This window comes from Stegostoma tigrinum, chromosome 16 (genome assembly GCF_030684315.1).
Source record: "Stegostoma tigrinum isolate sSteTig4 chromosome 16, sSteTig4.hap1, whole genome shotgun sequence".
In the NCBI taxonomy this organism is placed as follows: domain Eukaryota; kingdom Metazoa; phylum Chordata; class Chondrichthyes; order Orectolobiformes; family Stegostomatidae; genus Stegostoma; species Stegostoma tigrinum.
Window position 1 is genome coordinate 11,839,991 of NC_081369.1, and position 15,514 is coordinate 11,855,504.

Below are 15,514 nucleotides of genomic sequence, written 5' to 3' on the forward strand. Positions count from 1 at the left end.
CCTGATGTCCGTAGTTCTATATCGAATTACCTCTGTTTGTGTACAGCTCCACGTATTGATGTCTAGTGCACGTAGCTATATCTTGCATGCAGTGTTTATGAAGGAAAGATAAGCAGTGACAAAATGTGAAAGTAACATTGAAGCCACTATTGAGAATTTGTTAAATGGTTAGTGGGATTTAGAGCAGAGACACAACATTCCGCACTAGTCTGAGTATGAAATAGGAAATAATAACAAATTAAAAGAGCAACTCAGCATCTGTAAAGAGAAAGAGTTAATGTTTCAATTACTCTTCATTGCCAGATCTGCTGGGTTTCTCCAGTATTTTCGGTTTTCATTTCTTTTTTCCAGCATTTGCAGTATTTTGCTTTGAACAGAGCAGAAAATAGCTGTGTGTAATGAGTTCCCTATTGGATGTATTTGTAGCTGTCTATTAAGTCCTATGTACGTTTACTGCCACAGGCTGAATGTCCTTCGAATACACGGTAGACTGTGTTCCCCCTGTGTTGCTATGTTGGGTTGTGCACATGTCTATGTTACCAAGTTTAATTGTTTTGTGAGCGTGGCATTGATTTCTTTTTTTTTCCCCTCTGCTGTTACAGGAGTTGAGATGCCTGATTGCTAAGCATGGTCCAAGTGCTTCTCAAGGTCCTACCAGTTCCAGTAATTCCCTAACTGGCCATATCACTTCCAGTCAGAGTCAGTCGAAGTACCAGTTTGAGAAAGGCATCATTGTTTCGCAGAGTGGGAACTGTCGAGTCATGGCATACTCCTCCTTGATGAGCTGTCTTGTTGTGTCCCAACCTTCTCCTCAGACAACTCTCCTACCTGGTAAACCTCAAGTGTTTCTCTCACCTTTGACTCCTTTCTAATTGTTAACCATTATCTACATCACGTTCCCCAAAATATGTTGCCTGTATGTTTTCGACTAACTTTTAAAATGTTTTGCTTTAAGTTTTAGTGATTCATTTTCCCCTAACTTAAAAATCAGTTCTTGCAGCAGTCCCTTTGTTCTGCATTAATCTCTTGCTTGCTGTGAACTCGTTCCTCTTCATCCTTTTGTTTCCTGAGTTCTGTAATTCCAGACTACTTTATAGAACTTTACTGAGTTTGCTGAGGTATATTGTTACATGAAAAGTTATTGATACTGATGCATTTAACAAACCTTAATGCTAAAGATTGTAATTTGACCTGTCCACTGAGTTTGTAAAGATTGTGTGCACTGAAGATGTGTGTTATAATTCAACAGCATTTAGTAAGAACAGCAACCATTTGACTACTTTCCACATACAGCAATTTCTATATCAGGCTATCAGCTGTTTTGAGAGGGGTGCTGGCAGAGAGGTGAAATCATGCTGACTGACCAATTTACCTGTTAATTTGCTGTTGCATTACAGTTAAGATAATTCCTGATAGTTCAGTTTTTGCCACTGTGGCTTCCTCATTTGTCTGCTATGCAGGATGTGGTGTGAAGAAGATAAGTGGGGTGAACTTCCGCAGCACTCAATACGTACCTATCCATTCCAAACAAATCAGAGGACTGGCTTTCAGTGACCACTCCGACAGTATCCTCCTTTCTGCATCTCTGGACAATACTGTCAAATTGACCAGGTAAATGAGTTCAAGCTGGAAGGGAACGGATCAAAACCAGTGATAGTTTTCTTTCATGTCATCTAGAGAAGTGAATAAGATTTTTTTCATGAACTGTGCTGATAACTGATGTTTTTAGGCATTGAGGGAAAAGGTGCAAGTTTCTTGGATCTCCTATATGCTGCCCTGTATTCCTTGTCTTTTTTTCCTCCTCCGTGCTTCCCTGTCTCTTTTAGGGGTGGTGATGCTTGTGATTTTTCAGTACTTTTTTTGTGATTTGGCTAAGTCAATTGGTTTGGACTTAATGTTTCCATCAAAAACAAAATTGTGCTTTTACCTTCTAGGAGCATTCCACCACAGCTATTAAGGCAGAAGTAATTGCAGATGACCTACTCCTTGGCTTTTTTTCCCCTTCCTCTTCTCTTGAAGGTGATGGCTATTTGCTGTTGTGTGGTTTGAAAGGCAGCCATCATTCTTTAATCACATGATCATGCAATTCTGATCCTAGACCATTGGCTTGCTGTGTGACTTGCAGAGCCAGAGAACTAAACTGATCATCAACCACTTATTTGCTAGGAGGAGGAATTCTTGGTTCATACATGAACTCTCAGCTGACCAGGGCAGATAAGTGATTATGATAATGGACTTACATTTCCAACTGTCATGAGCTTGAATCAATCTATGACAAGGTGTGAAACATTCAGTATATCCAATAACATGTGGCCACCAGAAAAATGATCTCCAAAGCTGCCAGGTTGTAAATCTAACTCGTTCCTTATCGTGATTCACTTAATGGTCTGTACCACCCTGCATTGGCCTGCATGTGATAACTCTTATTCCATTCAACATAGTCATAAAGTCATTCAGCACAGAAACAGACCCTTCGGTCCAACTCAGCTGCATCAGTCAGACATCTCAATCTGACCTAGCCACTCTTGCCAGCATTTGATTTATATGCCTCTAAACCTTTTACTATTAATATATCATTTTTAATACTGTAATCATACCCGTCTCTACTATTTCCTGTAACAACTTGTTGCATACATGTGCCATCCTCTGGAATTAAAAATTACCTCTCAGGTACTCATCGAGTCTTGCCCCTATCACCTTAAACTTTCTACTTTTGGATTCCTCCCCACCCAAAATATCCGCTGAAGTGGTCGAGCAAGAAATTGTGAAGAAAAATAAATAATTGAAAGAAGACACAACACCATGACCTTTAACGAGGCATGGTCTGATTTGTAGATCTTCCATCCCAAAAAGGTACAGCAGCTGAGGGGAGCTCAGATTGACCCTTCATATCTTAATAATATCTACATTGAAATTAGGCAGGTTTTATAGACATGACCCTCCTAAAGAGCATTATCCTGCCACTCACAAGGAGCTGTCCAGAGTTACAGCCATGTTTTGTCCAAATTATTTTCTTCCCTATGGCAAAGTGCCCTAAGATATTGACTGTGCATCATCCTGTGCTTGCAATGACCCTGTTAATTGCCGTCTCTCTAGCCTGATGGCCAATACGGTGGTTCAGACTTACAACACTGGTCGCCCTGTCTGGAGCTGCTGCTGGTGCTCAGATGACACAAACTACATCTATGCTGGGCTGATAAATGGTTCCATTTTGATATATGACATGAGGGATACGACAACCCACGTCCAGGAGCTTCCATCACAGGGTTCTCGGTATGTCTTTTAAGTACACTGAAATTTACTTTTGCTGGTGTGCTTCGTCACTGTCTGTCCTTTCTTTTGTGGCTTGATGTTGGGAGCAGCAGCAGGTGCACAGTGGTCTGGATCTCCTACGAACTGTGTTGTGGCACTTGTCATAACGGGCCAGGTCAGAAAACGCTAGATAGTTACGCATTCAGAATTCGTAATTCTCAAATGATAATTCTGCCTTATCTATTGTGACTAAAGCCTTCATTAAGAAGATTTAAGGTTTTTTGCAGAAGTGCAGTGACTGAAACGGAGAATGAAAGGTGGAAGAAAAAGGAGGCCACCTTTTCCACTGAGTGATTTTTTTTTCAGGCTGATGTCACCTGACTGAAATAAAACAGAACTGTGGCTGAAGGAGATTGGAAACAAGTAAAAACAAATTGGAGAAACTCGGGTCTGGCAGCACCTTACAGTATTCGGGACTCAACATTGATTTTAGCGTGATTGCCCTCTTCCACATTCTGTTACCTATTCCTACTGCCCCTGTGCTTTCAACACAGCTAACCCACTTTCAATGACTCATATTCTCCATGATCACCTACTTTTCTTCCCTGACCTACTGTCAACAATTCAATTTGTCTACTTACCTTTTATTTGTCTTCTCACCCATCCCTGTAGTTGTCATGATACACTGCACGGAAGAGGACCTCTGACACATCGATCCTGTGCCAACCTGTCTACACTGATCCCACTTTTTAAAATTTGTCATAATATTCAAGGCTGTAGACCATTAAGTGCTCTTTCACATACTTTGAATGTGATGCGATGTTTCCTGCCTCTTTACCTGTCCCACAAAGTACATTCCCACCATCACTCTCCTGGGTGAAAAAATGTCATGAATCGTGCTGTCGATGGATAACCCTTGTCATTGAATTACCAGGCTCTAATTTGTTTTAGTGTCCCAAATGCAGATGGTATAACAGCCTACTGCAGAATGGAATTAGGATGACTGCCCTGAGCATTCGAGACATTGTCCTGGATGATATGTTGTGTCTGGTCACACCAGTGAAGTGTTTGAGCAAGTCTAAACTCTCCTGAATGTGCTACCTTTCAGACATACTTGCAGCCTGCAAAATACCATGTTCACAGTGCAGGATGCCATTCATGATTTGGAAGATGGCATTTCTGCTAAAGTTGTGTGCTCAGTCTGCCTGCTTCTGTTTGGCCAGATAAAATAAAATGTGTTCAGCTTTCTTGCAAAATGCCAAACTGGAGAACTTTGTCACCTCAACCTGAAAAGCATCTGATGTATTAGCATATGAGAGAAGGAGATGGACCCAGAGACAGTCATCAGCATCAGAAACATGGGAAACACTGAACTAACAGAAGGAGAACAGGAAATTGTCTGAGTAATATTACAGGAAAGTCATGAGTTAACGAGTTGTATGAGAAGTTGTTGTTAGGGACTGTGTTTCATCATTTTGAAAAACATGAATCCCCAAACTAGCACAGGGAAATAAAGAATTTCTAGGCATTGAAGAGAGAGCTGATTTGAGAGTCGGGGCAATGAATTTGTACTTTGCATTTATGTCCAGTTTTTTGTTTTTAGCTAATTTTACAGTTGTAAGGTTTAAATTAAAAGTAAATTAAAGCAATTGATGTTACAGAAAGTAAAATAACGTAAATTATAAGCTAAGGTACAACAGGGCATGTTAGCAAATGGAATGCCAATCCTGTGGCACTTGGGCTGAACCAAGACTCTCCTCATGATGTAGACAAGTCCTCATGCAGGAAGCATCACCAGGTGTAGAACTTCAAGCTCCAGGTTGTAATTCTCCAATGTGCTGCTGGCTTCTCATGATGCTCTTTGAAATATAAACTGCTATTAATTTTCTCTCTTCTCCAAACCCGCCCACCCCCCTCCCCCACCACCATCGCCTCCACCGTGTTTGTGGCTCTTTCTCGTGCTGTGGTCTCTCTGTCTCTGTCTGGTCTCTCTTCTCTCCCAACCAACCCTAGGTAATTGCAGGTAATAACATTGTTCCCCCCTTGTATGTTTCACTGTGTAGATGTCCTGTGACTTCACTGTCCTACCTCCCACGTATGGCTTCTGCAGCATTTCCATGCGGTGGTCTGTTGGCTGGCACTCTGGAAGGGGGCTGCTTCTGGGAGCAGAAATCTACCAACACGTACAAGGCGCACTTGCTGCCCCTGGAAGTTGGAAGCTGCACAGATATACAGATTGAACCCACGATGCGGCATTGTCTTGTTACTTACAGGCCAAGTATGTGAAACAATATTTAGGAGGAAAGGGGTCTGCCATTGCAGCATGGATATTAAATCTTCTTGACATTTTGGTTTGGTCGGGAAATTATTAGCTTCAGTGCCCTTTTAAATGAGGATTGAACCAACCAGAGCTGTGTACTGCTCATAACTGTTCAGTATTGCATCTAGCTGAAAGCAGCATCAAGCTCCAGTTGTGAAAGATCCATGATGTCATGGTTTTGTATGCTGCAGTTCAATCTTAGAATATTAGTCACTGTTAGTCTCTCAGCACCTGGCACCTGTGGAACAAGGTATCAGTAAACATCCTCCCCTTTAGGCAGAAGAGGATTTTGTGCAAACAAACTTGTGAATTCTTGCTAGTCTTGAAGGGGAGATGATAGTATGGTGGTAATATCACTGGATCAAAAATCTAAACTAGTGTTTTGGGAACATTGGTTCAAATCTCATTGTCGTAGTATATTTGTATGTAATAAAAAGCTAGCATAATTGCAACCACGTAAACATTGTTGTACAAACCTGCTGGTTCACTGTTGCCTTTCAAGCAAGGAAATCTGCCATACTACCTGGTTGGAGTTGCATGTGGCTCCACACAGTAATATTGTTGATTCTTAACTGATCTCTGTATGATTAGAAACAGGCAGCAAATGCCGGCCCAACTAGAAATGCCCACATTCCCTGAATGAATTGGAAAGAAAAATGTATGGTTGATTTTTTTCTTCTCTTTTTTTAAAACAGATAAAACCCATAGTTCTTTACGGTGTGTTATGATGGAACTGTCAACCAGTCCTTCCCCAGACTCATTGGAGAACCTGATTTGTACATGTTACCCAGTCCAGACATTCAATGCGGGCCCTACTTGTAAACTGCTTACTAAAAATGCCATTTTCGCAAGCCCTGAGAAGGATGGCAGCGTCTTAGTGTGTGCTGGGGACGAGGCAACCAACAGTGCTATGGTAAGTGATGGCATCCTTTTTTTGCCCGCTACTGTTATCAGCTGCTTCTTGGATATCGAGTTTCAAACTTTGTTCCTTGATGTTCTGTCCTCAAGATTGTAGCATAACTACTGAGTAGGTTAATGGAGACAAATGTGGTAATATGTTCTGTTACATTCAACATAAAATCATGGCGAAATGGTGATTCAAGTACATTGGTTCCAAAGAACTGCTTTGTGTAGAGAACACACCACAGTACATTGTTGCTAACAGGCCATTGACGTGAAATATGTACTTTAACTTTCTCCACACATTCTCCCAGATCTGCTGAGATTTTGTTTCTGACACTTTTTCAATGGGGCCTCATTTTAACACCTGTAAATTAGTGGAACCCAGACACCAGGAAAAATCAAAACAGCAATAAAGCAACATTGTGACATGCAGTGTATAGTCATTAAAGTTTATGTAATAAAGATCAACATATATGCCTACGGCTCTGAAAATTGTTTTTGAAACACTTTATCACCCTTTCATTCTGTGAACTCCCTCAGTCACTGTTTTTCCACCACTCTTACCAACGTGCAGGTGTTTGATTCGGCACATCTTTCCAATATCCCACCTCAAAACACGGACATCAATTCCTTTTGCCAAAATCTCCATGAACTCATCAGCCACCCTCCTCTCACCTGTATCTGTGAAGTAGGGTTGCTTTCTTGCAGAAGGCCAAACAACAGGCAGATAGGAGCAGAAACATAAAGTTTAAAGCCCTTCCAACTCAACTTTCACATTGAGCCATAGGATCAGCCACAGGATTTTCCTGCACTGAGTTACATTTGCAGGCCTCTAGCTCTGCAAAATCAGGATGAAAACAGTCAGAGCCCACTTGAACTCGCTGCTAACAATTATCTGAAGCTAAAGGCCATTTGGATGCACCATTCATTGCTGCAGTGTGGCAAAACCGATCCAGTGGCTCCTGTGATTAGATTCCCGACAGTGTGAAAACAGGCCCTTCGGCCCAACAAGTCTACACTGCCCCTTGGAGCATCCCATCCAGACACATCCCCCTATAACCCCCACACCCCTGAACACCATGGGCAATTTAGCATGGCCGATCCACCTAGCCTGCACATCTTTGGACTGTGAGAAGAAACTTGAGCACCCGGAGGAAACCCATGCAGACATGGGGAGAATGTGTGGAGTTTGCACAAACTTCGGAATAAGGTAGGTGAGCTTGCAGCATGGATGGGCGAAGGTCAGAAAGGGGAGAGGAGAGTCACACTGCTGGGAGTTTATTATAGGCCTCCGCAAAGTTCCAGGGATGTGGAGGAGAGGATTGGCAAAACGATTCTGGGCAGGAGTGAAAGGAACAGGGTGGCCATGATGGGAGACTTTAACTTCCTTAATGTTGACTGGAAATGCTACAATTTCAGTCCGTCGGATGGAATGGTTTTTGTCCATATGTGTGCAGGAGGGTTTCCTGACACAGTATGTCAAAGGGCCGACAAGAGGGGAGGCCACACTGGATCTAGTACTTGGTAATGAACCAGGCCAGGTGTTTGATTTACTGGTAGGTGAGCATTTTGGAGAGAGTGACCATAATTTGGTTACGTTTAGTTTAGTAACAGAAAGGGATAGGAACATGCCACAGGGCAAGAGTTATAGATGGGGGAAGAGTACTTATAATGCGATTAGGCAAGACTTAAGAGTCATAGAATGGGGTAGCAAAATGCAGGGGATGGGGACAATCGAAATGTGGAGCTGGTTTAAGGAACAGATATTGCATATCCTTGACAGGTATGTCCCTGTCAGGCAGGGAGGAAGTGATAAGGGAAGGGAACCGTGGTTTACTAAAGAAATTGTATCCCTTGTTAAGTGGAAGAGGGAGGCTTATGTGACGATGAGACGAGATGGCTCAGATGAGGCGATGGAGAATTACAGATTAGCAAGAAAGGATTTAGAGAGAGTTAAGAGCAAGGGGGGTACATGAGCAGACATTGGCAGATAGAATAAAGGAGAACCCTAAAGCTTTCTATTGGTATGTGAGGAACAAGAGGATGACTAGGGGAGGAATAGGGCCAGTCAAAGACAGAAGTGGGAATTTGTGTGTGGGCCCTGTGGAGATCAGAGAGGTGCTAAACAAATATTTCCCATCTGTTTTCACTCAGGAAAAGGAGAATATTGTAGAGGAGAAGACTGAGAGTGGTAAGGGCATGGAACGCCCTGCCTGCCAATGTAGTTAACTCAGTCACATCAGGGGCATTTAAACAGTCCTTGGATAAGCATATGGATGATGATGGGATAGTGTAGGGGGATGGGCTTAGATTAGTTCCAGATCGGTGCAACATCGAGGGCCAAAGGGCCTGTTCTGCGCTGTATCATTCTATGTTCTAGTTACCTGGGTCCCTGGTGCTGTGTGGCTGCAGTGCTAACCACTGAGCCAACATGCCGTGCTGTCTGTTATCTACAGTCATGCTTCATCTTGGAGTGTGGGCAAATTCTATAACCAAGCATTGGGTTACACTGGAGTGGACTCCCAACTATTTGACAGTAATTGACTATACAATTATCCTCTTTCCTGCTATAATAGACTACAGGCTACCTCTCCTTTGCACAGTGATTGTGAGCAGCTGTTCTTTCAGTGGCATGGTTCAGCTCTTGGTAAGACTCAGTATGATGTCTTCAGTTGCATTATAGATAGTGGCAGCTAACGGGGTCTTGTGTGAATATGTGTTTTTGATCACAGGGTCTGCAGTGAAGCTGCAAGTGGAGTGTATGCACTCTCTGAATGCTAGGTGGCTCTTCACATATTTTATGTTTGTGCCTTTGACACCTATTTTGTTTTCTGGTTCAATGGTTGCAATACTGAGCTAATTCACATGGTGGCAGCATGCATTCTCAGCTGTAATTGAGGTTTCTGTGGTGTTCAATTCATGCGGTGGTCTGTGAAGTGAACAGCTTCATAATGCACCCTTGTCCTTGAATGAACATTGAGGTTTAAGACCCATACAGATGAGCTCAACTTGAAATAAAAATTAGTCAAAGCTGTTTTTTTTTTGGTAAATTGATTGAACTCCTAATATGGTGAACCTGCTGTTTGTAGAATTTAATTTGACAATAGTTCTTGGTCTATGTATTTTTGTCACAATCAATTCCTTGTAACTTCACACATGGATGTATCAGGGCAGGACTGTTGGGACTGGGTGGGATGTTGCAGTGGATAAAGTGACAGAGACACTGATCGTTCGCCTATTAAAATTCTGCTGGCGGTTCTGTTTCGTTTCCATCTGGAAAGCACCTGACAAGTAACATTGTGTACTTTCTTGCTGTGGCAGGTGTGGAATGCAGGGAACGGATCACTCATCCAGAAGCTTCAAGCCGACCAGCCTGTACTGGATATCTGCCCCTTTGAGGTGAATCACATTAATTTCTTGGGGACTCTGACAGAAAAAATGGTTAAGATCTACAAGTGGGCCTGATGGGACTCGTGCTTGCTATCATCGACTCACTAAGACTGGAAATCTGTGGCCCAATTCTGGTGCTGTTATTGTAAGTGAATTGCTGTACAGGATCTGGCTGTGAAGCATCTTTTTGTTCAAACAAGCCCACCTATTCTCAGTTTGGGTTTGACTTATGTGGCTGTCCTACTCAAGTTGTCTCCTGATAATCTACCAGCTGCCCCTTTTATTGTAAACTCTGGCCTTTTATTTAAATGTAATTACTGGTCGTCTCATGTTTCCAGAGGTTTGCTCACTTTTGTTGAATGCTTACCCTTGTCATTATTTGTGATACTTCCAGGGAGACTATCTTTGAATAAAAATCCATGCTGAGGTATTTTGTTCAGCTATTTTTCCTCTTTCGTAGATTCACATCTGGCATATGCTGCTTTTCATTTGGTAATTGTTAACAGGCTATCAAAACTAGTAACCACTAAGTGATCTATAGTAACCCCTCCACCCTTGGGTAGATTATTTTCCTCCTCCCATTGTCTGGGAGTAGGGAGAGCTGATCTTCTAATCTTTTCTCTTATTGATTTGGTGATAAGTTAACGAAGCTCAAATACCAACAGTGATTCATTGGGCCAATGTGTTATTACTGCTGTGAGCTGGTCCATTGCACTGCCACTTGGAGCCACCTTTTTGTTTTCAATCACCCTATAAATCTCTGGTAATGTAACAGAGAGAGAGTTCCAGCCAGTAAACCACAGCAAATTTGCAGAGGAGTCGTGAGGTCACAGACTGTGTATTGCCTTAACCTCTCTTTATTTTATTGGAGTGTTTGGTTTTTCCTTCAGTTTCATTGGGAATCAGAGATTCACATAAAAAATTCTTGCCTTGTAATATAGAAACAAATATGACATTGAATAATTCTTAGACCCCTCTCTCAACTATGATTGAGTTTGTATGTCCAAAAAAGATTGAGACCTGAGGGCTCAGACCTGCTGGTCTAATTTATTGCAGAAAACATTGCCCAGTGGATTGCTGGTGAGAGTTTTTGAAAGGTAATTGCCTACAATTGTGACTGTGAACCTGAATGGAAAGTGTGCATGTGCTACTTGTGTGCAATTAAAACTTTCATAATGTACATAAGTATAATTTTATTACTATCACTTTGAAATAAAAAAATGAAGTCTTCTTATTCTCCTTTTGCACGCCAGCTGGTACTTATTTGACAACTGAATATTAACAGCACTTCTGTATTGTAGCCTATAATATCAGCAATATCCATGGCACACACCCATGTTTTCAACTGGGCTTTTATCATTTTCCACTTTGTGCAGTGTTTGCTGGAGTTACAGTTTTGCGAGCGTCTATTGCAGCCAAAAATCTGTTACATTTACCATAGTGGAAACTTTTTTTGCGTGAATATTTTTGTGTTCATTACAGTAAAGTTAGTTTAATATTTATTTCATGATTGACTAGGCCATTAATCCTACTGAGGCTGATGTGAATAATAGTCACTTTGACAGGGCACTTAAGAGTTCGGATATTTTGGTAACAAGTGAAGAGAATATTTGGGAATATAAATAAGCTTTTGAGGATTGCAAAGGAAGTGACACCTGGAACATCCCCACTTAGTTTAGCCAAGTAGTCTTATTTTCGGATGACGCTGGTTTTCTTTTGAGGTGATGGCCAGTGAGTGTTGTTATTGCTAGACTACTAATCCAGAAACTCATCTAATGTTCTGGGAACCTGGGTTCCAGTGCTATCATACATGATGGAATCGGATTCACTAAAATAAATCTTGAATTAATGATGACCATAGAACCATTGTTGATCGTCAGGAAAACTCATATGGCTCGCTAATAATCGCTACCAAGTTTCAACGAAGAAATGAAACCAGTGATCTGGCATTGACTCAGGCACCAAAGCACCAAAAACAGCAACAGCAAACCCAGCTGTGTCAACCTTGATAAATCAGTCTTCCATCATGGTTGAGCAACACTTGAAGGAAGCACTGAAAGTGACAAGGGAGCAAAATGTACTCCTTGGGTGACTTCAGTGTCCACCACCAACAGTGGCTTGGCAGCAACATTACTGATCGAGCTGGTCAGGCCTTTATGGACTTAGGTGCTAAACTGGGTCTGCAGCAGCTGGTGATGGAGCTGGCCAGAAGGAAACACATACTTGACCTCTTCCTCACCAATCTCCCTCCTATAGTCCCTGGCAGTATCAGTAAGTGTCATTACCACACAATTCTTTGGAGATGAAGTCCCACGTTCACATTGCCACATAACACAATGTAGGATATTTTCACTGTCGCTGTGTAAAATGGAACAGATTTCAAACAGATCTAGCACCTCCAGACTGGCCATCTATCAGGTGCTATGGGCCATCAACAGCAGCAGAATTGTACTCCAGCACAATCTGCAACTCCATTGCCCAGCATATCCTGCAATCAATCATTGCTGTCAAACTAGGAAATCAACCCTGGTTCAATGGAGAGTGCAGGAGAACAGGCCAGGAGCAGCGCCGGGCAGAGCTAAAAATGAAGTGTCAACCTGGTGAAACTATCAAACAGGATTACTTGCACGCTAAACAGCAAGTGATAGTCAAAGCTAAGTGATCCCACAACCAATGGATCAGATCTGAGCTCTGCAATCCTGCCACATGAATGGTGGTGGACAGTTAACAAATCATTGGAGGAGGAGGCTGTACAAATATCTTCATCCTCAATGGTGGAGGAGCCCAACACATTAGTGGAAAAGATCAGGCAATGACACTTGCAACAATTTTCAGCCAGATATGCTAAGTGGATGATCCATCTCAGCTTTCTCTGTGGTCCCTAGCATCACACATGTTCAGTCTTCACATGATACCATGAAATGGTTTTACTGGTTACTGCAAAAGCTACAGGCTCTGATAACATTCTGGAAAGAGTGCTGAAGGCTTGTGCCCCAGAACTTGCTGCACCCTTAGCCAAGCTGTTCCAGTACAGTTACAACACCGGCATCTACCCAACAATGTGGACAATTGTCCAAACATGTCCCAGACACACGAGACAGGACAAATCCAACCTTGCCAGTTGTCACCCAGTCAGTCTACGCTTAATCATCAGTCAAGTGATGAAATGTATTGTTGACAGTGCTATCAAGCAGCACCTTCTCAGCAATAACTTATTCAGTAACACTCAGTGGGTTCTGCCAGGGCTACTCATCCTTGGTTCAAACAAGGACAAAAGAGCTGAATTCCAGAGGTGAGAGTTACAGCCCTTGATGTCAAGACCCGATTCAACTGTGTGGCATCAAGGAGACCTAGAAAATCTGGACTCCATTTCAAGGGGCAAACTCTCTGCAGGTTGGAGTCATAGCTGGCACGTCATAATAGTTGTGGCTGTTGGAGGTCAGTCAGTTGTAGGGGTTTCTCAGAGTAGAACCTTAGACCCAACTGTCTTCAGCTGTTTCATCAACAACCTTCCTTTTCATCACTGATAATGGCACAATGATCAATACCATTTACGACTCTTCAGATACTGAAACGGCCCAAAGCATCATAACATACCCATGGTGCAGAAAGAGGCTATTCAGCCCTTCAAGCCTGCACTGACCCATTGAAGAGCATCCCACTCGGATCCTTGTAATGCTGCACGGGGTTTTTGACATGGCTGTTTGACTTAACCCATGACTGGAGGGAACTGGAGCACCTGGAGGAAAGCCGCACAGATACGTGAAGAATGTGTAAACTCCTCAGACTGTTGCCTCAGGCTGAATTGAATCAGGATCCCTAGCCATGTGAAGCAGCAGTGCTAACCACTAGGCCACCATGCCATACATGTTCAAAGGCAACAAGATTTGGACAATGTCGAAGCTTGGGCAAGTAACATTCAAGCCACACAAATGCCAAGAAACTACCATTTCCATTAAGAAATAATCCAGCCACTGGCCCTTGACATTCCGTGGTGCTACCATCACTGAATCCCCCAACATCAACAGGCTGGGGATTACCATTGACCAGAAACTCAAATTGATTAATCATTTTAATACAGTGGCTACAAGAGCAGGTCAGAAGCTAGGAATAGTGTAGGAAGTAACTCATTTGACGACTCAACCTGATCACCATCTCCAAGGCACAAGTCAGGAGCGTGATGGAATACTCCCTTCTCCAACAACACTCAGGCAGCTTGACATTACCAAGGACAATGCAGTCTGCTTAATTAACACTACATCCACAAGCACCTGCTCCCTCCACCACTGACACCCAAGCAATCGTGTGTATGATCTACAAGCTGCATGGCAGAAACTCACCCAGGATCCTTAGATAGCACCTTCCAAGCCCACAACCACTTCCATCTAGCAGGTCACAGGCAGCAGGTACATGGGAACACCAGCACCTGCAAATTCCTCTCCAAGTAACTCACTGTTTTTGCTGTAACTTCACTGTCCTGGGTCAAAATCCTGGAATTCTCCCCCTAAATTGTACTTTGTACTTTGGGTCAGCTACAGCATACACACCCCCGTGGTTGAAGGAGAAAGCTCAGCACCACCTTGTCCAGGGAAACTAGGACAAGCAATAAATACTGACCGGCCAGCAATGCTCATGACTCATGAGAGAATAGCGAAGGAAAAAAAAATGCACGAAAAGGCTAAGGGCACAACCAACTATGATCAATATTAAGCTTCAGGAGTCCCATCCAATTTTATTTACTTCACCTTCTCCTAGCAAATATACTTGTGATTACTACCTCATGTCCTTGCTGAGCATACCCTTGTCAGTATCCAAACAAAAACAAGCTCCACATTCTAGCCCTTCTCTTCACAAAGTTACTCAAATTAATTAAGGAAGTGGTTGTTTTTGTAGCTGTGGATTTAGACTCGCAACAATGGAAATCCTGTCAAACGTAACTTGAAAGTGCTCTATTATGTCAAACCCTTCCACCCCATCACCTTTTTTCTACCCCCTTGAGCAAAGATTGTTCATCTGTTTAAGCTTGCTAATAATCGGTTCAGGTATAATATAATCATAGGAAGTTATTCTGTCCTTTAATTGCCACAAGTATACATTGTACAGTCATTCCTCTATATCTGCAAACTCACAAATCATGAATTTGCCTATTCATATCAAAAAATAAGTAACCAATCATGCCCAATCCATGGACAACCACCTTCACTTATGCAGCAATCCCACTCTTGCTGACCTGTTCAGATGTGTAGTTCTTTCCCTTGACACTGCACAAGCAAGGGCATTAGTGCTAGGGAGGATGAACAGGTTGAGGGCATCCGCTGGATGGAGGTAGAAGAGGAGGGTGCATCATTAGGGAAAACTAGCTGGGAGTGAGGCATGTCTTCAACATGCTAACTCCTCCCACACTGAGTAACACCCTGGTATGCAAAACTTGTTTCCTTTATTGGTAAGTTATAATACACTTTATAAAAATGTTTTATTGTATTAATATTAACTTTCATTGTGGATGTTTTCATGTTTATTAATTTAAAAATAATAGGCAAAAAGTCAACATCTTGGGGCCAGGGAAACTAACTTTTTTAACCTTAACCTGTTAAGCTCTGCACTCAAATTCATCATTTGGAGGAGTTTACAGAAGCGGAACCCTGGCAG

At 42.4% G+C, this 15,514-nt stretch overlaps 1 protein-coding gene across 2 annotated transcripts in view; it reads left to right on the plus strand.

Moving 5' to 3' along the window:
- rfwd3 (ring finger and WD repeat domain 3) overlaps positions 1 to 10,293 on the plus strand; it is a 35,685-nt gene extending 25,392 nt beyond the window's left edge. For both annotated transcript variants that reach the window (XM_059651615.1, XM_059651616.1), the window contains exons 8-13: positions 603 to 831; positions 1,461 to 1,611; positions 3,097 to 3,273; positions 5,316 to 5,530; positions 6,268 to 6,485; positions 9,797 to 10,293. In XM_059651615.1, the coding sequence (XP_059507598.1) occupies positions 603 to 831; positions 1,461 to 1,611; positions 3,097 to 3,273; positions 5,316 to 5,530; positions 6,268 to 6,485; positions 9,797 to 9,940 (1,134 nt within the window). In that variant the 3' untranslated portion in view covers positions 9,941 to 10,293. The remainder of the gene's footprint in view (positions 1 to 602; positions 832 to 1,460; positions 1,612 to 3,096; positions 3,274 to 5,315; positions 5,531 to 6,267; positions 6,486 to 9,796) is intronic.
- The last annotated feature ends 5,221 nt before the right edge of the window (positions 10,294 to 15,514 follow it).